Raw genomic sequence first — 24,331 nt, 5'->3', positions numbered from 1 at the left:
CAAAGCATCTGCATTAGTATGTAATTTCCCAGGGCGATGAATGATTTTATACTGGAATGCAGCCAGCTGCTCCACCCACCGAGCCAATTGTCCTTCTAGGCCCTGAAAATTATGTAGCCATCTCAGTGAACTATGGTCAGTGCGCAAGGTAAATTCCTTCCCCAATAAGTAATGTTTGAAATGCTTTGTGAAAAATACCATGCTCAACAATTCCTTCCTAGTGGCTGCATACTTCCTCTCCTCTTGTCAGTGCGCTACTCAAATAAGCAACAACTCTTTCTACACCCTCCTCACCCTCCTGGCATAACACTGCTCCAATGCCAAAGTCACTTGCATCCGTATCAAGAATGAAACGTTTATGAGGGTCAGGGTACGCCAAAACTGGTGCTGTAATCAAACTAGTCTTTAATTGTTGAAACGCCTCATCACACAACTCATCCCATTTAAATTTCCGTCCCTTTTCAGTTAACTGATGCAATGGCCTTGCCATGTCCGCAAAGCCCCCAACAAAACGGCGATAATAGGAGGCCAGCCCCAGAAAACTCTTAACATCTGTTTGAGTTTGATGAACCGGCCAACTCCTCACAGCTTCCACCTTATCCTGGTCGGCCATAATGCCCTGAGCCGAAATAATGTGCCCCAGATAACGCACTTCTGTTGCAAAAAGGTTACATTTACCAGGCTTCACCTTTAAATTTGCCTGCCCCAACTTCAAAAGCACCTCATCCAGCCTATGTAAATGTTCCTCAAAAGTCCGACTAAAACAAATAATATCATCCAAATACACTAAACAGGTTGACCACTGCAAGTCAGCCAGAACCAAATCCATTAAACGCTGGAAGGTGCTGGGTGAGTTACATAGGCCAAAACTTAAAACGTTAAACTCAAACAATCCCTGCCTAGTGATAAATGCAGTCTTTGGCCTGTCCCGAGGGTCAACCTCAACCTGCCAGTAACCACTGGCAAGGTCAAGGGTTGAAAACCATTGCGCATTGGCTAAACTATCTAGGGCATCATCAATCCTTGGCAGCGGATAAGCATCTTTCACTGTAACTTCATTAAGCTTACGGTAGTCTACGCAAAATCAGAGGCTACCATCTTTTTTCCGTACTGGCACTACCGGAGCTGCCCAAGGACTACATGAGGGGCGTATGATGTCATTCTCAAGCATCTGTTTAATATGGTCTGCGACCTCCTGCTGCAAATGCAGAGGCACCCGACGGGGGTGCATTTTAATTGGCCTAACACCCCCCGTATCAATTTCATGACGAGTCACGTGTGTCCTCCCCAAATTACTATCATTCCGGCTAAATACGCCACTATGGCGTTGAAGTAACTCTCGAATAGCTATCAATTCTAAAGATGAGAAACCCTTTTCTGCCAACCCCAGCTGTGAAACAAGAACATCTACAGGCCACTGTACGGTCTCTGCAGATATGATGTCCTGTTCCACAGTGACGTCCGTATAAAGGGTGCCCACCTTCATACCCTCCCTTAAAACACAGGGCCCCTCGGTCACATTTATAACCCTGACAGGTACCACCCCTTGCTGCGCGCTACAAACCACCCGCGCCACCATCAAGTCACAGTGTGAAGACAGGGAGTCAGACGGTTCGAGCAGGCCTACCGCACGGCCTGCCAACAACCCTTCCACAACCCCAGCAACAATTGCTTCCGTGCGTGGCCCTACTACAGTATCTGCCTGTACAGTAACTAGTTTTGGTTCATTAGCCTCAGATGATGAAATTAGAGGCAATTCCTTCCCCATCAAACTACAACATTTATTAGCAAGGTTAATCACAGCCCCATATTTTGACAGGAAATCAATCCCCAGCAAAATTTTGGTAGACACATCAGCCACTAAGAAATCCACAACCAAGGCCAAAGGTCCAAATTGACAAATGGTTTGCCACCTCCCAACCACCTGCATATCACCCCCATTTGCTGCTGATGCTACACCCTGATACGCTGTTAACTCCCCCATCCCCTTTGTAAACTGTAACCACCTCTGTTTGGGGATGATAGAGGCTTGCGCCCCTGTATCTACTAACACATGAGAAAAACACCCTTTTTGCATTAAGGTAGATACCGGAGCTATCCGGGGAATTGTGAGCCAGTCTGGCCAGTCTGCAGAAAGGGGTGGGCATTTGGCCCACTGTGCCCACCCCCTCTAGTTTCCCTGCACATAGGGACAGTTACGACGCAGGTGCCTAGTGCATCCACACTCCCAACATGCATCTCTAGCAGTTGCTATTGCTGCCCGTTCAGGTCTACCTTGCTGACCACGCCTCCTTTCCTCACTATTACTCCCCCTGCTCATCTCAGTCACGATAGGGGACGGCAAAGACGCCACCGTCTGCTGCAGCGTTCTAACCTCTTGCCTTAAACCCTCCACCACCCCCAACAAGAGCTCCATCTGTTGATCCCTAGGTGATTTTTCCGTAACAGCACACACCCGGGCATCATAACTAATCTGAGACCTTTCCAGGCTCTTTATTAATTCCAACTCGGCAGCTATATTAATGGCTTCTTCTAATGTATTAGGCTTCCGACCGCGAAGATATATTCTCAAATCGCCACTCCCAACATGTTCTACAAAGTGGTCTCGAGCAAACATATCACGCGTCACATTATCGGCAGAAGGATAAGCTTTATAAATAAGCCGGCGCAATGCCATACCAAAATCCCGAACCAATTCGTCTGGTAATCGTCTACGGGACAAAAAGTTGGCTCTGTTCCAGTCATCACTATCACATGGTTCCAAACATCTGCCTAATGCCTCTTTTAAACTTGAATAATTACTGCGAGCAGCCAAAAGAAACCCGGAATACAACTTTCTTGCACGCCCCGACAAGAGAAGTGACAAAAATTTCATTTTTAAAAAATCATCCCAACCATTCACTTCGGCAGCCACTTCAAACTGAGCAACCCAATCAGACCATTCCCGATTAGTACCAGTAAATGTTTCGGGCATAAACACCAGGCGAGTTGCTACTGGCAAACCCTGAACGGAGCTACCCTCCCCCTCGGTGGCTGTTCCACTACTTCTGGGTCAGACATCATCCCACCGCTGCCACCAGTGTAAGAAAACCTCTGTGGGTATTAAGGATCTATCCTTTAGCTATCCTAGCCCGCTCCCCACAGGTTACCTACCCAGCAAGCCCAAGGGATACACGCCACCAATTTTGGGATCAAATACTTTATTTAATTAATTCATCTCCCCTCAGCCGACCCCCAGCACAACACAAATAGCCAGGGAGCAGATAAACAGGCTGTAATCCCGCCGCCAGAGTGTGTCACACAGCAACTCAGTAGGTTCACCAGCACCCCACTCACAGAAGCACAGCAAGCCAAACAAAATCGTAATTCACATTCGATTACACCAAACACCCCCCTCCGAGGCGGCAGCGTACACCATCCCATCCAGCCCTCCCTTAACCCACCGTATTGCACAGACCCGATCGGCTGACCATCCTAAAAACACACACACACACACACAAAGAATCTTAAAAAAGGACACTTCCCTTTCCTCTACCAGACCCACCCACGGGGTCTAATCAACTAAGCCCCAGGGATTAAACAAGGCTGGGAACCAACTTCCTCCTGTAATGACAGTAGTCTCACCCGCCGGCAACAGTGTCGCCCTAATAAATCCGCGCAACATCTACCTATTTCACCCCCTACCTGTCTTCGCCGGCAGCGATCCTAATGACCGCGACCAGCACTAATCAGCCCCTCACGCAACACTGACCGGCATTCCTCTCCTTGTCTCCAACTTTTCCCCTCTTATCACCACACTCCGCTACTGTACATGCCCCTCCCCCGCTTAGTTATTGATTTCACCTGTGGCTAATCTCCTTATTACTCCCGGACAGTCTCATCCATTCACCACAATACTAATTTGGGTGCTGCGTGCGGGCAAGGGACGAGCTGGCCAGGCTCACCCCTCCCCTCAGGCAATGCGTTCTCAAATTTCCAATTTTGTCCGAGTAATGCCGCGTGCAGCTTCAATCGAAAGTGATAAAACAAGTTTCTATAATCAATGTATCCCCCCTCCTCCTAAGGATGGGGGTAAGCGTTCTACACACACTGACCACTAGGTGCGGTTCCCAAAATAATTAGACGAGTATCCTTGAGCAGTGCTTTCCCTTCCCAGTTCACCGTGACAGTAAAATGTCAAACGTTCAGTTATCAGATGAGACCTTATCAAGGTTAAAGCATTACTAAGGGATTGTCTCATGCAGAAAACCTGTACAGCAGAAGTGGCTGGAGACCTGCTTAGGTAAATGGCACAGAATCAGATAAATACTGGAAGGTAACATTCTTAAAATGAGCTTAAATTCCAACACAGTTCTTAAAAATGAAGTTCATAATCATTCATTATCATGTAACATTAAATGTGACTTTAAACAGATCCTAACAGTCTGTGTGATTGTGGGGAGGTGTGAGGTCTCAGGCTGTGGGCTTCTTTGTGATTGTGTGTGTGAGTGTGTGCTCTGCTATAAACTAGTATCCTATCCATCGTGTCCCCTGTCCTTAGTGTGTGATTGCGTGTGTGAGTGTGTGCTCTGCTATAAACTAGTATCCTATCCATCGTGCCCCCTGTCCTTAGTGTGTGATTGCGTGTGTGAGTGTGTGCTCTGCTATAAACTAGTATCCTATCCATCGTGTCCCCTGTCCTTAGTGTGTGATTGTGTGTGTGAGTGTGTGCTCTGCTATAAACTAGTATCCTATCCATCGTGTCCCCTGTCCTTAGTGTGTGACTGTGTGTGTGAGTGTGTGCTCTGCTATAAACTAGTATCCTATCCATCGCGCCCCCTGTCCTTAGTGTGTGATTGTGTGTGTGAGTGTGTGCTCTGCTATAAACTAGTATCCTATCCATCGTGCCCCCTGTCCTTAGTGTGTGATTGCGTGTGTGAGTGTGTGCTCTGCTATAAACTAGTATCCTATCCATCGTGTCCCCTGTCCTTAGTGTGTGATTGTGTGTGTGAGTGTGTGCTCTGCTATAAACTAGTATCCTATCCATCGTGTCCCCTGTCCTTAGTGTGTGACTGTGTGTGTGAGTGTGTGCTCTGCTATAAACTAGTATCCTATCCATCGTGTCCCCTGTCCTTAGTGTGTGATTGTGTGTGTGAGTGTGTGCTCTGCAATAAACTAGTATCCTATCCATCGTGCCCCCTGTCCTTAGTGTGCGATTGTGTGTGTGAGTGTGTGCTCTGCTATAAACTAGTATCCTATCCATCGTGTCCCCTGTCCTTAGTGTGCGATTGTGTGTGTGAGTGTGTGCTCTGCTATAAACTAGTATCCTATCCATCGTGTCCCCTGTCCTTAGTGTGCGATTGTGTGTGTGAGTGTGTGCTCTGCTATAAACTAGTATCCTATCCATTGTGTCCCCTGTCCTTAGTGTGTGATTGTGTGTGTGAGTGTGTGCTCTGCTATAAACTAGTATCCTATCCATCGTGTCCCCTGTCCTTAGTGTGCGATTGTGTGTGTGAATTTGTGCTCTGCTATAAACTAGTATCCTATCCATCGTGCCCCCTGTCCTTAGTGTGTGATTGTGTGTGTGAGTGTGTGCTCTGCTATAAACTAGTACCCTATCCATCGTGCCCCCCGCCCTGTGCCCCCTGGGACAGGGTCCAGGCTCCCACCCCCCTGTACAGGATAAGCAGTAATTGAAATGTGTTGGATACTTTTTCAGTATTTTATCTGTCTGTTCCTGGGTTTGGCTGAAGCCTTTATCTTTTGGTTTGGATTTAGAATTTTAACATGTTAGTGCTAATTAATTAATCTAAAAAAAATGCATAACTGCATTTTGGGAAACTTTCTGTTTGTTTGGATGGCAAATTAATAACTAACTACAAACCCGTTTACCCGAGTCTCCTTCCTGAAACAATATACAGTAAGAAATTTGACATTTACAATATATGCTGTATCCTTCAACATGTAAACAATGTGAAAACCAAACCTGTGGATTGACAGTACATATAAAAGTTTGTTCTATCTATTCCTGTCACAGTCAATTTATAATTGCACATACCTGCATATTACACCTGATACCATATAATAGCTTCAAATTGTGTCGTCTTTTTGTTTCAAATCAGCGGCATCTGGGGAAAAATTTAAACCAAATCAGCTTCGAATCAAATAGAAATTCATTCCCTACATAATTGTTTTTGTCAAGCTTTCTGCCTTCTGCTTAATTTCTATCTAACATAAAATTGTCAGCTTATAGGTTGTTAGATTACAAAAACAATGAGGGGAGCAGTTATACGAATATAGCTAAATAATTTAACTAAATTAATGTGTGTTTTGTTGAAAAACTCCAACTCCAGTGTTTGCCCAGTCTGCTCTTCTCAGTCTGGCCTCAGTCCAAAACCACACCTACTGCAGCCTGAGAAGCAGGAAGTTCCTCCCACTCTCACATATAAAAATAACTATAGAAGAAAACAAAAATTAATCAAATTGGTGTTTTTTTGGAAAATGGCAGAAGCCAATGTCGCAGTGGATCATAATGAGTTCAGCTGTCCAATCTGTCTGGATCTACTGAAGGATCCAGTGACTATTCCCTGTGGACACAGTTACTGTATGAGCTGCATTATGAGCTGCTGGGATCAGGAGGATCATGCTGGAGTTTACAGCTGCCCCCAGTGCAGACAGACCTTCATACCCAGACCTGTTCTGGGCAGAAACACCATACTGGCTGAAGTGGTGGAGAAACTGAAGAAGACTGGACTACAAGCAGCTACTCCTGCTGACCATTATGCTGGACCTGGAGATGTGGAGTGTGACGTCTGTACTGGGAGAAAACACAAAGCTGTCAAGTCCTGCCTGGTGTGTCTGGCCTCTTACTGTGAAACTCACCTCCAGCCTCACTATGAGTCTCCAGCTTTTAAGAAGCACAAGCTGACTGATGCCACTAGACGTCTGCAGGACAAGGTCTGTTCCCACCATGACAAACCCCTGGAGGTCTACTGCCGTACCGACCAGCAGTGTGTCTGTCTGCTGTGTGTGATGGATAAACACAGAGGTCATGATACAGTCTCAGCTGCTGCAGGAAGGGAGGAGATACAGGTCAGACCAGAAATACTCATAAAATTTATAACATTTATTCGAAATAAAAATGGCTTTTGTCGTAATGTATTTGATTATCTCTGCTATGAAGACACATAGATCTAGTCTGGTGGGAAAGCGAAAGAAAAATTGAAAGTGCAAGATGTTAGAAATTGTAAAAAGTTCTCATTGAATTTCTATTGAAAACTCCTTTTAAATGTCGAACCATGTGGCTACTGCTGAATACATGCAGCAAGCAAACAGGGTCAAGAGGTTCACTTACTGTTTAGCTGAGCATCTGAATGGTGTGACATGTGTGAGATAGGTTTTAAATATGGTGTGATTGTCACTGTAAAATGTGGTGCTTGCAGCATCTCAGAAATAGCCACTGTCCTGGGATTTTCATAGACTACAGTTTACTGAAAATGGTGCATTAAACATAGAGCACCCAGACTGTGGCAGTTCTGTGAGAGAAGATACCCGTTTATGAGAGAGGGCAGAGGAGAATGGCCAGACTTGTTAAAAGTAACAGGAAGGTCACAAGTGCAAAAATAACAACTCAGTGCAACAGTGGTGAGTCAAAGGCTCTTTGTCCAGTTTATCTTTCCTACAGTAAATAAATCATTTAAGAATATCCATCTATCCATCCATCCATCCCCTAACTGCTTATCCTGGTCAGGGTCACAGAGAGCGCCTGGAGCCTTTCCAGGGCAGCAAAGGGCACAAGGCTGGGGTCCACCCTGGACAGGATGGTTAAAATGTAATCTTTGGTAGTAACTGATACTTGTTTGTTTGTTTGTTTGTTTGTTTTGCTACATGTAGAAACAAATGGGCAAAACACAGAGGGAATTTCAGCAGAGAATTCAGATGAGAGAGAAGGAGCTGCAGGAGCTGAGAGAGGCTGTGGCCTCAATCACAGTGAGTATGAACCTGAAGATAACTAGTTTGTGATCATCTTGGATCTTCTCTCTAATTCAACAGATTGCAGATTTATAAATTTGTGGGGAATAATCATTATAAAGTCACTGTGATTTACTCTGGATCAGAGGTTTGGTGGGGCAAAGATGTCAGATAGGATTTAACTAACCTGGGATTACAGGCAAAGGTTATTTATTTGGAAAAATACAATTTAAGGCCCAATTGAGGAAAGGCATATATTCCTACAACTGTGTAATGCAAATTAACACCAAAGAATTGCCAATAAAACTGAGACCAAATGGTGTCAACCAACCTGCCCCATGCAGCCAGCAGTCTCTGCCAAATCCCTGCAGCTGACAGTGTATGAGCTTAATGAATGATAATTTCCAATCAGTGCTGGCTGGGTTTCAGTACCTGAGGCATCCAGCATCGTGACGCTCCAAACCCCAGCCCTGTGCTGTTTTTATACCTCCTGTCGGCTCACATCACTATTGTACAATGAGGCTCTCTGGAGTCTCAAAAGGGGACAATTGTAATTTACTGTCCTCTGCTCCTTGTGTCACCAACAGAGCTCAGCACAGTCAGCAGTGGAGGACAGCGAGAGGATCTTCACTGAGATGATCCGCTCCATTGAAAGAAGACGCTCTGAGGTGACAGAACAGATCAGAGATCAGGAGAAGGCTGCAGTGAGTCAGGCTGAAGGAGACATGGAGAGACTGAAGCAGGAGATTGATGAACTGAAGAGGAGACACTCTGAGCTGGAGCAGCTTTCACACACAGAGGATCACATCCATTTCCTCCAGGTAACAGAACAGCTACTCTGACAATATGAAATCCAGAGTATTCAAATACTGTAGATGCATGTACTCATTTGTGTTTTAACTAGTCTGTCATTTGTCAGATGTTAATGCTGCTGCTCATTCGATTACAATGCACATTTGTTTTGTTGAAACTATTTAATCAGAATGTGTCTCTGTAGAGGTGCCAGGGTCTTCCTGTTACTCCTGAAGCTGGATTTGGACCCAGAATCTCTGTCTATCCACGCTGCTCTTTTGGGAATGTGAGAAATGTAGTTTCTGAACTGAAGGATCAATTGGAGAATGTTTGTGAAAAGAAAATGGCAGAGATCCATCACAAAGGTTACTAAATATATTTTCCAGTCTTTTCATGCTAATATAGACTACGTAGAGAGAGTATGCAGTACAGGCAGCCTCATGTTTGTGTGACTAAGTGAGTTTCTGTTTTCAATAAGACTAAATCTTTCTGAAAACTGATGAAAGAGCTCCACACTGCACCAGTGGTAAAACCCATATCACATGACTAGTGTTTCTTCTACATTATGCAGTTTGTTAAAATGTCTGTTATTGTCCCTCATAATGATAATACCCTACTGCTGTTGTATCCACAGTGAGTGAAGTCCATCTCCCACAAGTAAATTCCTTTTACTCACATCCCTGTTTCTCTCTGTCTCCTTCTAGTTACCAAAGACGCCGTCCTACCAGTATTAGTGCCCAGGACCAGAGCAGAACTCTTACAATGTGAGTCTGTTCACACACACGCTTCTCTCTCCCTGTATGAGGTGGAGTGTGTTTCATTGTGTTTCGTTTTCTTCTGCTAGGGGAGCTTCTCTTTCTCTCCCCTGCTGCCTCCTGGTTTTCCAGATTTACATGAGTTGTTTATGTCAGGAGCCATTTGAATCCAATTTGAATGCAAGCAAAGAAAGGCAAGTTTATTCAGGGTGCTTTTCCACTGCACCAGGTACAGTATTTTCAGTACTTTCCCTTTTCCATTGACTTCCGGTCAAGTACCAGCACCCAAAGTACCAAAGCAGCTGGGGTATTTTTTGGCACTTCAGAACTTTGGGGTGAGACTTGCAAACACGTTCATTGTCGATTTACAAGACAATTTAAACAAGCCTAAAAGCACAGTCACATGACATGACTTGGTGGCAACTCCAGTCCATACCTGGAACTGAGAAGGATGGCTGTGAGGGCTCTGAGGGCAGATAAGGAGGCATTTGTAAGACAAATCTGTGAGCAGGTGACACACCATCTGTGGTCTACTGACCCAAGTCCTGCTTACAGAGGAATCGAAGCATTACGCAGAATACGCACATCTGTATCTTTTCCTCGGAGACTTGCAGTCAGGGCAGATGATGAAACAGTCCTTATGGATGACCCTGCAGTTGTGACCCCGTAGTGTCGGCTACTTTGAGTGGTTATTTAAAGCTGACCCTCCAGCTAGGATGTTGGACATCTCTGGGTCCATGGATCTCGAAGCTGATACTCCGATCATCTGTGAACCACCCAGTCTCACTGAGAGACTGCATGAGTGGTGAATCGGCGGGGGGTAGGGAAGGCCACAGGGATCTGTGGTATCCGGGCTTAACTTCTCCAGGCTGGTGGTAAGGCTGTCCTCTTGGCATTGCAGGCAATCTTTGCATCCATTTGGGAGTCAGGCGTCATCCCAACCAGGGACGCCGTAAGGGGGAGGAAAGCTAGGACGATTCCAAGGGCCCCTGAGTGACAGGGGCCCTAAAAAATTAGGAAAATAACTGGATTGGTTTGGACTGGGGGGCCTAATATGATATGCTTTCATGGGGCCCAAAATCTCTAGCAACGCCCCTGATCCCAACTGACTGGAAAACAGGACTTGTAGTCCCTATCTGGAAAGGGAAGGGTGATCGCCTGGATTGCGACAGCTACAGGGGGATGACACTTCTTTCAGTGCCGGGTAAGGTCCTTGCAAGAGTCAGCTTGCCTGTCAGCAACTGGAGCAGTCTGGTTTTACGCCCAAGAAGTCTACCATCGACCGTATCCTTGCACTGAGGGTTCTCATCGAGTGCAAGAGCAAATATCGGCAGAGCTTCTTTGCAGCCTGTCGATTTTCGTAAAGTGTTCGACTCAGTTGATCAAGTTACTCTGTGGGACATCCTCAGACTTCGCAGGATCCCCCCGAAGTTTCTGGAAGCTATGGCTGGCCTGTATACCGGTACTGTGAGTGCTGTACAGTGTGGAGGGAGAACCTCTGCGTTCTTCCCAGTTGATTCTGGGGTTCACCATGGGTGTGTTCTTGCTCCTACTCTGTTCAATGCTTGTATGGACTGGGTGTTGGACAGGGTTGTGGGGTCCAGCAGCTGTGGGGCATCCGTTGGTGAAGAAAAATTTTATGATTTTGACTTTGCCAATGATGCAGTGTCTTAGTGAAGTCAATGGAGGCTCTGATCTTGGCTCTCAAGAGATTGAGCGAGGAGTCTGAGTTCCTGGGATTGCAGGTGTCTTGGATAAAGACCAAGATCCAGGCATTTAATGACCTCTTAGGCACAGCCATGAGTAGTGCGTCTATCTGCAGGGAGAATGTTGACCTTGTCGAGAGATTTACCTACAGTACTTCAGCAGCAACATTCATGTCTCTCGTGACTCTTCCTATGAAGTCAGCAGATGGATTGGAAGAGCATGGGTGGTCATGAGGTCGCTGGAAAGGGGAGTGTGGCGCTCCCGATATCTTTGCAAGAGGACGAAGGTCCAAGTCTGTAGAGTCCTGGTGCTCCCTGTCTTGCTGTATGGCTTTGATACTAGGACACTATCCAGTGAGCTGAGATGAAGACTGGACTCCTTTGGTACTGTATCTCTTCGGGGAATCCTTGAGTATCGCTGGTCTGACTTTATGTCAAATGAGCAGTTGCTAGAGGAGTCCCAAATGAGGCACATTACCTGCATTGTAACGGAGTGTCAGTTACAGCACTATGGCCATGTGGCACGATTCTCTGAGGGTGATCCGGCTTGCAGGATCCTCATTGCTGGGGACCCAAGCGGCTAGTCCAGGCCAAAGGGACGCCCATGCAACTCCTGGCTGTGGCAGATGGATGGTCATTTCCGGAGGGTGGGACTGGACCATGTGTCTTTCTGGGGGATCACCAACCAGGAGTTTCGCCATGTGGTGGGTGCGGCAACACGCTGCATCAGTGCAAGTGTCACAATCCGTGTGGGCGAGCGAGCAGGGAATCAGGATCGGTCACATGGATATCCAAGAAACAGGGTTTAATTCCACAAAAGGGCAGGCAACAATACATTGACACTACAATGACCGGACTCGGGAAACAAACGGAAACGCGGACTAAATACAATTGACTAATTGACAACGATCAGGAACAGCTGGTAAACACGGGGAAGTTAACGAGTTAACGAGGGGGCGTGGCACACGAGAGGAGCGGACGATCGGGGCATAACAACAAGCTCCCCAACCTGACCTGACCTGAATAATACTTTATGGTAGCATCCGTGCAGGTATTGTGATGTGTGTGTAAATGTAATGAACCAGTCCCCCAAAGACACGCACTCCGGGCGTGCCCCCAGGGGAGGCGACGGACGTGATGAGACCGGGGACACGGGACCTGGAGAGACAAAAACAAGAGCAAAACACTCAATGGGGCACAGGGAACAAGACAGACACGCAAAACAGACACAGGGACAGCAACTCAGACAACAACCGACAAACCACGGGAAAAGCAAACAGGCACAGGGACAACACCGGAGACACACGGGAAACACCAACGGGAGGAATGAAGGGGCCAAGAGCGAATGAAGGAGAAAAAGGAGGACGAGGAGCAGACACAGGCGGCACAAAGGCAGGGGGCAAGGAGGCAAAGGGCAGGGGGAAACAGGGAGCCGGAGGGAACCCCGGCAGGCGAGGGGCGGAAACCGCAGGGGCCACAGGCGACTGCGAGGAGGGAGCAGGAGGGAAGGCCGAAGGTGAGGAGGAGGAAGGCGAAGGGAGCAACGGAGGAGCCAAGGAGGAAGACGAAGGGGACACAGGTGAAGGGGAGGAGGGAGCAACAGCAGCAGCAGGTGAAGGGGCAGCCGCCGCCAGCCAAGGCAGAGGCGACCGACGAGTCGGAGGCAGGGGACCCGCAAGCGACCGGCGAGGCGTCGGAGGCGGGACCGCAGCCGACCGACGAGGCGCCGAAGGCGGGACTGGAGGCGATCGCCGAGCCAAAGCCAGGGGGGGCGCAGGCAAGCCGGGGGGCAGGGCAGGTGGGACCCAGCCCCGGCGCAGGTGTCCCCTCCCCTTCCGGGAGACCGAGAGGCAGGGACCCGGCCAGGGTCTGTCACACTAGGGTGACGGTGGAGAAGTCATGGGGGAAGTCACAGGGGTAGCCACAGGGGTAACCACGGGGGTAGTCACTGGGGAAGTACCTGCGGGGGCATCGCTGCGGGGGTGTCCATGGTAATCAGGGATTCCCCCTGAGCGAAGCTGGGGAGAGAGAAGCGGCTCCCAGGCGGATGGTTGGGGTTTCCTCTGGTGCGTCTCCCTGTCCGCGTCTCTTCCACTTTTTCTTTGACCGTCTGCCTGCAGCGGGCAGCGGCATTGGGGACACCTCCGGCAGCTCAGAGAGCAGACCAAAAGGCAGTCTGCTGGCGAGGGCTGCCTTCCGCATGTTGGCCTCAGCCGGCGCAAGTTGTTGTGCACCTCCCTCGCGAGGTGCGCGTCTCCGGGTAGGGATGTCTCCTCCAACACGTCCCTGCTCTGGCTGGCCATAGCCAGAAGCAGGGGATCCTCCCGGACTTCGGGCTGACAAAGCCAATACAAAACCTCGTTGGTCATTCTGTCACGATCCGTGTGGGCGAGCGAGGAGGGAATCAGGATCGGTCACACGGATATCAAAGAAACAGGGTTTAATTCCACAAAAGGGCAGGCAACAACACATTGACACTACAATGACCGGACTCGGGAAACAAACGGAAACGCGGACTAAATACAATCGACTAATTGACAACGATCAGGAACAGCTGGTAAACATGGGGAATCCACATGGGGTTAACGAGGGGGCGTGGCACACGAGAGGAGCGGACGATCGGGGCATAACAGCAAGCTCCCCAACCTGACCTGACCTGAATAATACTTTATGGTAGCATCCGTGCAGGTATTGTGATGTGTGTGTTTTTTTTTGGTTCTCATTGTAGATGGATTTTTGTGTGCAAGTGAATTTCTGTGTTTGATCCAAAGACATCCAAACATCCAAAGATCCTGAAAAAACTGGCACTACAAAAACACTTAATTCATTTTGGTTTTTTTCCCCCCTTTTAAAAAAGGGCTGGTTTGGGTTTAAAGACTACTGGTTTCATAAATTAAAATGGTAGTCTGGGTAGTTCTGTATAAATACTTCCCAGTCAGCAAACAAATTTGGCCCAGATTTGGCATTCATCTGGCACACATGGCATTCACCCGGCACTGGCATACAGCATGTGGGCCAAACATGGCCCGGGTTTGACAGAGGTGGTACTGGTTTTAAGGCAGCACACAGGACATGGGCCAGATGTCAAATGTAGTATTTGGCCCAGATGTCAGATATAGATATGTAGGCCACATAAGTATGGCCGATCTTGACCCACATTTAAAATCAATTTAAAATATTTTTGAGTAAATGTTTTAATACACAAAGATATTTCCATCTTCCTGTTTGCATCCTGTTGTCTAATGCCTTCAATTTAATGCAGGCAACAATACAGATTTCATTATTTGAATTCACTGTAATTGTTTGATTTCAGTTCATGTTTTTTATGCCATGAGACATTCTATGAAATCTATGTTATTAACATTTCTATGACAAATATGATTAAATCCTGCAGCTAATAAAACAATAAGACATAATTTATTTATAACGCCACACAACATTATGTAATCACTGTCAGATGTACTGTACGTATAACAGAAACATTACTAATGGGTTTGTAAGATGATGACAAATTGAGCAAATATGTGAGAGATGACCAAAAAGTGTTGCCATTTATGACAGATATTTCCAGAAACACATATATAGCAGCTTCCTCACGAATCAGTGGTGTCAGCTGATGATTTCCCATGCATCGCTAAAAACATTGATGGGCACATCAATATAGCGTAATTTCTTTTTTTTTTTTTGTTTAACAGAAAAACTGTTACCCAGCGCGCTCCAATTAGGATTTCAAAAACCCGGAAATGCGAAATTGGCCTATCAGACATTGGCCAAAAGGCGCAATTAATTGCCATTTGCAGTGCTTTGGGATTGCTGTTTTATTTACCCAGTTGGCTGTAACACACACAGTCTCATACTTTTGTCTTTTTGACAATTTTTCAAATATTTTTATTTCAGATCGAATATTGTACATGTTGTAACTGGTTGTTATGATTCACGTCTTATAACGCTTTAAGCAACAACTCTCCAATGACGAAAAGGGAATGAAAATAGACCCTCCGTCTGTCACAAACGGATCGACGTTGCTGTCTTGCACAGAATTCCGAAACTGATTTGCACTGAACAGGCCAAGCCAGCAGAGTTGGTAAGTGCGAACATACATGCATGTGAGTTACTATATTCTATACATGTGGACTTAATGATTAATTGACGCGTTTACGTTCTATCGAAATTATCGTAAATCCTAAGTAAAAATTGCACGCGAGTGCCTTTCAGTTGCATGCAGTTTTAATATACGTGTTGTAAATACAATAAACTAATGTCACTACTGAAAAAGTAGTGCAAATTAGGATTGTAACCGCAATTTTGATGGCATTGTGGTTGGAGCAAATGTCTGTTAAACTATATTAAATTATAGTTTAAATGATACATTTTTATTTGAGCAATATTTTGGAATTTGTCATGTTGAAATTGCGTAAATGCTTGAAAAGGGGGCAAGTTTGTTCCTCACTTTGAATGTATTATATTTGAAATAAACTAAACAATTTTATCAGAACGCAAACAGGCTAAAAAAAGCTTCTCTTTCTGGTATTTCATTTTCATTATTGTCTAAACATTTTAATAATCAGTTTTTTTGTTGTTTTGTTTGTTTTTTTAGGAGGAAGAACAAAAGGCTTCAGTAAAGTCACAGTATGGAAAAGGTATGGAAGTACAATGATAGGGGCAATTCCAGAAGAAGGGCACTAAGACTAGTCAGTGAATTGTTTGACAATGAGCAGCATGAGGGGGAAGTGGAGGACAATTTGGAGTTAAGTGTTTGTGTTGATGATTCGGGGGAATCAGACATGGAAATTAGTGATGAAGAAAGTGACCACCAGAATATTGTGGAGGATGTTGAGAATGAGGTAGTACATGGAGAGACTGCAGCTTCTTTTGAGGACCAGTCTGGTCTTGGGGAACCTTGTAGTCAGAGAGAGTTCACTAGCAGATTGGGCAATTGAATTCGGAATTTCACTAATTGCTTTGTCAGCACTTCTTACCATTCTCAAAGTCCATCATTCCTCTCTGCCTAAGGATGGAAGAACGTTGCTGAAAACAAAAACCAGCTACAGCATTACCAGTATAGCTGGTGGTGTGTTCCACTATTTTGGCATTCTGAATTCTGTTCAGAAAATCCTTGATCAAATTTGGCATACTGTGGCAGACAAACATGTTTTCAAACTACAGTTGAATTTTGATGGACTCCCACTCTTCAAGAGTACTGCTACACAGTTTTGGCCGATTCTTGGTTTGCTGCAAGGTCACACTAAGGCACCTGTTTTGGTTGGACTCTTTTGTGGTAATTCAAAGCCAAATTCTTTGTCTGATTATCTTCATGATCTGGTTCAGGAGCTGAAAATGTTGAGAGATGGGTTTCTGTTCAAGCAGAAAACATTCTTTTTGCATGTTGCTTCTGTTGTGTGCGATACCCCTGCCCGAGCCTTCATCAGAGGAGTGAAGTCACACACTGGATATCATGGATGTGACAAGTGTCACCAGACAGGTGTCTGGAAATCAAATCGAATGACATTTCCTGAGGTGAATGCAAAGCGCAGAACTGATGAGAGTTTTAGGCAAGGAACTGATGAAGAATACCACATCCAGCACTCACCTCTTGCAGACATTGGCATTGATATGGTCACTTGTTTCCCACACGATTACATGCATCTGGTTTGTCTGGGTGTAATGCGGCGTCTCTTAGACTTGTGGCTGAGCACCATTGGCCCCTTGCACTGTCGCATATCATCCATTCAAGCTTCCATGGTGTCAGACAGACTTTTTGCACTGAGAAGTTACATTCCAAATGAGTTTGCTCGAAGGCCTCGGGCACTGGCAAATCGATGTAGGTGGAAAGCAACAGAGCTACGCCAGTTCTTGTTATATACTGGTCCAGTTGTGCTGAACGATGTTCTACAGCCTCAGATCTATGACAACTTCATGCTTTTGTCTGTAGCTGTGTACATTTTGGCAAGTCCAAATTTTTGTAAGGGGATGAATGACCTTGCAAATACTCTGTTGCTTTCATTTGTTAAACACTTTAGCCAGCTTTACGGTGAAGAGTTTTTGGTTTACAATATTCATGGCCTGGTGCACCTTAGTGAAGATGTCAAAATCCATGGCAATCTAGATCTTATCTCAGGATTTCCCTTTGAAAATTTCTTAGGAAAACTCAAAAAACTGGTTAGAGGGCCTTGCAATCCTTTGACTCAGGTGATGCGTAGATTGTCAGAGACAGAAAATAGCAACTACAGTTGTGATGTTGAAGAGGCAATTCAAAAATTGGATAAAGAACATACAGATGGGCCAGTACCAGAGTGCTTCTCACAACAAGCTCGTCAATTTAAAGTTCTTACAATTGATGGTATAGTTGTGAAGCTCAATGAGAGAGATTCTTGTGTCAAAATCGACAATAAGTTGGTTTTAGTCCACAACATTGTTGAGGACATAGGTGCAGTATACCTTGTGGGCAATGAATATAAACAGGTGGAACACTTCTTTAAATATCCTATTGATTCAAAAGAATTGGGAATTTATGTGGTTTCCAACCTCTCCACAAATGTTAAGTGTTTCATGACTGGAAAGAAACTGCAGAAGTATGTGAGATTGCCATTCCGAAACAGATTATTTGTTGTTGTTCCACTCCTGCATCAAGAGAAATAACTCTGAAGTTGCTTTTGTATAATACTTGGCTGAAGAATATAATTCTTGTCTCTTTAGATGTTTCATATTGTTGTCTTTGACAAGACAAATGAGGTTGAAGTTGTGCCATCAGTCTGGATTAAAAATGGAGAGTGCATGTGGCCTCCAAATAAAGGTGATATAACAAAAGCAGTAAAATCGCAGGAGAGCCCTGGAGATGACTGGAAGCCCCATAAGGCCAGAATTATTTTCACATCATGTGAGTTATGTTTTGCCACCATTTCCTTCAAATTGAATTAATAGTAATATTTAAAATCACTGTTTTACTTTTTACATTTCTTCTTCTTGTTGTGATGCTACTTTTCCAGATGACTACAAGGAAGCTAGACGTAAACTACCTCTAGCTGTTGATCACACTGACGTTGATCAGACCGATGGAGGGAACTCACCGATTACATTTCAAAGAAAAAGGAAGTAGGGTTTTGGTTTGTTTGTTTATTTACATTCATGTTTTGCACCACATTTACAAATAAAAGTATATCTTGAAATTGATAAATGTGTTAGATCCAAGAACATTCTTTTTCCTGGTGAAGACGATGATAATGAGATGGAAGAACACCTGAAAGAACCAAAGCCAAAAAAAGGGTAAGAAGCTTGTTTATGATGATAATGTATTTTATCACAGCAGATAAATGACTAAGACATTTTGAATGTTTTAGCAGAAAACATTCCATACCTGATGCTCCAAAAATTGCTAGACAGCACAACAGATTAGATCCAGGAAAGCCAAGCTGCCCTAAGCTCTGCCACAGTACTCCTGACCTCCCCAATGATGAGATGGAAGGCATTAAAGGAACAAAATCAAGAAAAAAGTAAGCATCACTTTTTAAATTAAAGATCATTTGATCACAGCTGTTAAAGGACTAAGGTATTTTGTACTTTGCAGGAGGTATGCCTTACCTAATGCTCCAGCGATCACTAGGGAACAGATTTCTCCTGCAGCAGACAACCTCCACCTAAGTGGCCAAGGCAGTAGTGACCTTCGTCCACGCAGCAAAAGCAGTCCTGACCTTCACTCACATGGCCATAGCAGTCCTGATGTTAGCCCACATGGCCAAAGCAGTCCTGACCTTCACCCAAGTTGCTACTACAGTCCTGACTTGTATGCAGATGGCCACAGCACTCCTGAGATCTACTCAAGTCAGCAGACCAGCACTACTATGCTATCCTCAGGCTGGCATGGTCTCTCTGAGAGCCGTTCATCAAGTAAATCGAGCACTGAGACCCTATTAAGGCATGCTAACGTTGAGGTCAGAAGACCAGCCCACAAAAGTAGGGAGATCCATAAAAAAAGGCACTCTGAATCTTCAAGGCACCCTGAGCAACACCACACCAGGGACATCCAGCAAACATCCAGCCTCCAAATTTGTGAGTATATTAGTGTTAAGCCTTTTTCACACAGAGAATGCACTGATAGTTTGTCACGGGATTTTCCACAGGATCATCTGATTTTGGTTCATTCACATTGCCAGTGATTTTCCGCAAACTGTGAATGCTCACACATAAAAATTCTGTAAAGACACGTGACATCAGGATGTGATGATTAATGTACAAATAAGTGTTGTGTACTGTTCCCCTAAGCTCAAGCTTGATCACCTACTGTATGGAAAAACACTGCAGATTTTTTGTCATTGTTTCTTTGTCACTGCTAATCATGTTCCCGTGAAACTGTTGATAACATAACAAACACGCAATGCCTGTTATGTTTTCAGTTAAGTAAACACAAATGTGACCTTGGTAATCACAGCTATGGCAACGTGTGCCCTGAGAACATCATGCAGGCACAGCCTCATCTGCACAAAAGCTTTATAAAAGCGGTAGTTATGTAGTGACCCCACTGCATGCTGTCTAACCTGTCTGTCTGTCTTTCTCTTTTTTTCCTCTTAGTCCTTCTTCGTAATATACTAACAAAACAGGAAATGCTGATGGACCAACAGAGAATTATCTTTAAGACCCTCCAGTCTATGCAATCAAGTCAGGAGACGGAGATAGGCCTGGATCGAAATTTGTTGCCACTCAAAGATCTCGGTTCTCTTCAGAACATGGAGGACAATCTGCGGAGTACTCCTGACCTCCATAAACAAATGGTATTTGGCATTTATTTTTATAACAATAAAACTTAGTTGGCTAACTTTCATTTTCCAAATAAGCTTTTTTTTCTTATCAGCTTTAAAGGATAGTTCACCCAAAAATCTAAACCCTTGGTATATTCCTCCATTCAGATGAACACAATTGGAGTTATAACTGTGGTGAGTAGTGGTCAACATGGAGTTTGGTTGGTTGAAGACCAAAAAAGTGCATCCATCCATCATAAAAGCAATCCACATGGCTCAGGCGTGTTAATAAAGGCTTTCTGAAGCAAAACAGCATATTTTTGTAAGAAAAAATATCCATATTTACAACTTTCTAAACTTCTGATTTTTGGGTAGCGTAACTTTTTAAGCTAAGCCATGAAAGCCCACACAATAATGAACACTATGTTCTGATCATACTGTTGTAATCGTATGTAAAACTATGATTAATTGTTGTATGGGGCACACAGCATGGCTCCGTGTGCGTTGTTCTGCATGTTTATAAATTTTATAGGTTTAATGGTATATAAAAGATAAAATAAAAGATTGTTACAGTGAAAAGTGCAGATCTGGATTTGTTGTTGGATTCGTAGCGTGTATATATATAAGTATAAAAACTATAGAAGTGTCGACGGTTTCTTGTGAGCACACAAGTTTCTTAAGTGTACACAAAAGTTTTTTTTTTTGTTTTTTTTAAAGTTGTTTGACCAGTTTAATCTATAATAATCTATGTATTTAGTGATTGAAGTTAAATCTTAAACCACTGCTTAAAACTAATTACTAAATGATTTCAGGTAAACACACTGGCTCTTAAAGGTGGGACGGATGTTCAGGAGTGTGTTTGGAGAATCATGCATGGACTGTTTACGAACTCCTTGGCGAGGAAAGTTAATATGAGAGGAGTGAATGGAAAGATTGGCTTCCTACGCCTACAGATACGAGATGTTGGGATTGGTAAGTTGTCATTTATGCCAAGTATATACTGTCATTCATACTTTTCTTATTCAAAGTTATTAGACGGGAAAAGACAAACCAGAATGTTTGTCCAAAGGTTCTGGGTTCAGTTTTCGTTGTAATATTATATTGTATTTTATCCAATAGCCACATTACCTGTTGATGCAAAAGTTAATATCATGTGTGCTTGTGTTTTTCAGCGGCTGTGAGGCGTAACCGTCTAACATCTGAGGCCACAGAAAAAGAAATTGATGCCACCATTAAAAGATGGCTATATCTGGCCCCAGACAGAGATGGTGGCCGAAAAGAGAGGATGAAGAACAAAGTGCGTGAGGAGAGTACGACTGGTTAGGAATGGATGTTCAGAAGCTCTGTCCAGAGACCAACTTGTTCCTTGACAGAATCATGAATGTTTCAGAGTCATTTGAAGCGTGCTACTTAATTGTTCCTGACCATAAACGTATAGACGCTAATGTTATGTGAAGTGAAACTAGTTGATGACTAGAAATACGGATGTTCAAGTGTTATATGTTGAGTGAATCTTCTTACTGACCAGAAACATGGACGTTCAAGTGTTATGCGAAGTGTAAAACTTGTTAATGACCATAAACATGGATGATCAAGTGTTACATTTAAAGTGAAACTTCATGAACAAAATATGGCACTGAACTTCTACTTGTTTTATTTTTGTTTTTATTTTTATTGCAAAACTGACAGAGTGCCATTTTAGAGAGTTGTTTGTACAACTGTCAATGCTTTGATGTTAAGTATGCTTAAATAAATACTTGTTCAGAATACTGTCGTTGTTGTGACTATATTCATCTGGGAGGGGTCCCACAGCAAATTTTATCTGGCCCAGCTCCGGCCCACACAACCCGCTTTTGCTTGGCCCACATACCGCAATGAATTACGGTCCTAGTATGGACCAGGTCTGGTTTCCAGACAAGGGCCACACATGGGCCATAACTGGCCCAAGTCTCAGCCAAGTTAATTACCAGATGATCTGGCCCAACTTAGGGCCAGTTATGGGCAATTAACTTGGCTGAGACTTGGGCCAGTTATGGCCCATGTGTGGCCCTTGTCTGGAAACCAGACCTGGTCCATACTAGGACCGTAATTCATTGCGGTATGTGGGCCAAGCAAAAGCGGGTTGTGTGGGCCGGAGCTGGGCCAGATAAAATTTGCTATGGGGGTGCTGGACACCCATCCACACCTGCCTGCTGTTATTGCTGTCCAGATGTTCCTCAATCTTCCTCCTATAATCTGACTTGGCCTCCTGGATGCCCCTCTTCAGGCTAGCACGGGCTGAGCTGTAGAGGGCCTTGTCACCGGACCTGAAGGCAGTGTTCCTCTCTTTCAGCAGCCTCCGGACTTCCCTGGTCATCCAGGGCTTCTGATTGGGGTAAACGCAAATATGTTTATCCACTGTGACAATGTCTGTGCAGTTCTTAATATAACACATTACACTGTCACTAAATACAGTGATACATGATCAGAATGTCCCAAGTGTGGTAGTGGTGTAGCCCTGTAGCCCTGTTTAATGTTTGTATAGACTTTATCCAATGTGTTCGCTCCTCTGGTGGCACACTTGACGTGCTGATGGAATTTAGGGAGCACAGATTTTAAATCCACGTGGTTGAAGTCCCCAGCAACCATATACACGGCATCTGGGTGCTTAGACAGCTGACTGCTAATGCTACGGTGTAGAAGTTCGATAGCCGAATTAGCATTAGCATCCGATGCTATGTAACCAGCGATAATCATGACCACCATATACTCTCTGGGGAGATATATAGGTCTGCATCTAACAGTCACATACTCCAGGTTTGGGGAGCAGTGACTGTCAACAGTCACTGTGTTTGTACACCAGCTGTTATTTACGTACACCCACCTCCTCTGCTCTTACCGGAGTCATTTGTCCTATCGTGGCGCTGTACAGTGTAGCCTGCTAGCTCGATAGCAGAGTCCGGGTTCAGTGAGTAAAGCCAAGATTCAGTAATCAACAGAACGCAACTGTTCTTTACGATGTCATTTGATACCACTTGTAGCTTCAGTTCATCAATCTTGTTGGCATTTGTGAGAAAAACACTGGGGAGTGGTGGTTTAGCAGGCTGTCGGCGTAGCCTCGCTAGCGCGCCGGCCCTGCAGCCTCGCTTTTGTTTTCTCTCTCTGCGCCGCCTCTTTCACCTGCCCGCGGGGATGATAATCCATGGAGAGCCGGGACTCCTCGCTATGTCTGCCGAAATGTCGTGGGAGCGAAGAAACTCTGGTGAGACACTTCCCACACTGCACACTCCAATCTTGAGAAGTTTCTGTCGGCTGTAGATGTTGTTGATGTTGTTGGCTCAACATAATGTGGATGAAACAAGTAATAGTACTAGCACATGCATACAAACTAAACACTGAAATGAAGAGCACCGAGCCGCTGCGTCCGTGCTTGCCGCCATGTCGGATGGGTCATCTACGAGCAGTATGCTCACGGTTTCCGTCACCTGCTTCCGTGTCAGATCGTGACAGAATGACCGGACTCCACAAGAAAACACCTCTGATCGGTGAGGCTGAATACCTCGACCTCACCGACGCGGTTTTATATTGGCTTGCCCAGCCCGAAGTCTGGGAGGATCCCCTTGCTTCGGGCTATACCCACATAACAAAATTTGTCTGGCCCACTTGTGGGCCACACCCTTGCCTCAGTTCTGGCCCAAAACTGGCCCAAACAATGAAAACCGAGACTAATAATTTGCTTTGGCCCAGTTCTGGCCCAAACACCGTAAAATGACTCCTATTGTTTATTTTGGCCCAGATCTGGCCTGCACACCATAAAATTACTCCTATTGTTTATTTTGGCCCAGATCTGGCCCGCACACCTAAAATGACTCCTATTGTTTATTTTGGCCCAGATCTGGCCCGCACACCATAAAATGACTCTTATTGTTTATTTTGGCCCAGATCTGGCTCGCACACTGTAAAACTGATCTGACTGAGTGTCGGCTTGGTCCCCGGGCCAGATGTGGCCCATAAACTGCCATAAAGTGCTCAAAATGAAACACAAATTCAAAATTAGTAATCCATTTAAAAATACAAGGTATTTTTTATTATAAGAAATATAATAACAAAAATGAATAATTACAACAAACAACCTACTTTACAAAACCAATAACAAACTTTTCAATAAAACAACAAATTTGCGCAATTTTTAAAATATGTAAACATTACTGAAATTTTGTCTCACTCACACACACACACATACACACACACACACACTAAAGACTTTCCCTCATGAGTTGCCTTCTTTTCCACCCGCCTTCTCGGTCAGCTGCCAGCTGAAGCCACCGCTTTATTGTTGCCTCAATATCCGCTTCTGCTGCGCTACAGTCAAAGGGTTTCTCCGAACTGCAGCTAGGTATAAATGAATGCACACCGT

General features: G+C 44.8%; 1 protein-coding gene and 1 pseudogene across 1 annotated transcript; both read left to right on the top strand.

The window, feature by feature from the left end:
• The first annotated feature begins 6,480 nt into the window (after nucleotides 1-6,480).
• On the top strand, nucleotides 6,481-9,476 carry LOC111840048 (tripartite motif-containing protein 6-like; annotated as a pseudogene).
• Nucleotides 9,477-17,667: 8,191 nt separating this feature from the next.
• On the top strand, nucleotides 17,668-21,702 carry LOC111859258 (uncharacterized). Its single transcript, XM_072710739.1, has 8 exons — nucleotides 17,668-18,080; nucleotides 18,190-18,295; nucleotides 18,386-18,466; nucleotides 18,541-18,693; nucleotides 18,768-19,249; nucleotides 19,769-19,968; nucleotides 20,748-20,907; nucleotides 21,108-21,702. Exons 1-8 carry the CDS (start codon nucleotides 17,900-17,902, stop codon nucleotides 21,257-21,259), a joined length of 1,515 nt encoding a protein of 504 aa, XP_072566840.1. The 5' UTR covers nucleotides 17,668-17,899; the 3' UTR covers nucleotides 21,260-21,702.
• The last annotated feature ends 2,629 nt before the right edge of the window (nucleotides 21,703-24,331 follow it).

This window comes from Paramormyrops kingsleyae, chromosome 4 (genome assembly GCF_048594095.1).
Source record: "Paramormyrops kingsleyae isolate MSU_618 chromosome 4, PKINGS_0.4, whole genome shotgun sequence".
In the NCBI taxonomy this organism is placed as follows: domain Eukaryota; kingdom Metazoa; phylum Chordata; class Actinopteri; order Osteoglossiformes; family Mormyridae; genus Paramormyrops; species Paramormyrops kingsleyae.
Note: the sequence above shows the minus strand (reverse complement) of the source record. Positions and strands in the feature narration are given on the sequence as shown.

Excerpts from the sequence above, each read along its gene's own strand:
- LOC111859258 (XM_072710739.1), top strand. The coding sequence starts at position 17,900 with ATGTTTCATATTGTTGTCTTTGACAAGACAAATGAGGTTGAAGTTGTG. Across the intron at positions 18,081-18,189 it reads CAGAATTATTTTCACATCAT|ATGACTACAAGGAAGCTAGA; the intron begins GTGAGTTATGTT and ends CTACTTTTCCAG. Across the intron at positions 18,296-18,385 it reads ACATTTCAAAGAAAAAGGAA|ATCCAAGAACATTCTTTTTC; the intron begins GTAGGGTTTTGG and ends TAAATGTGTTAG.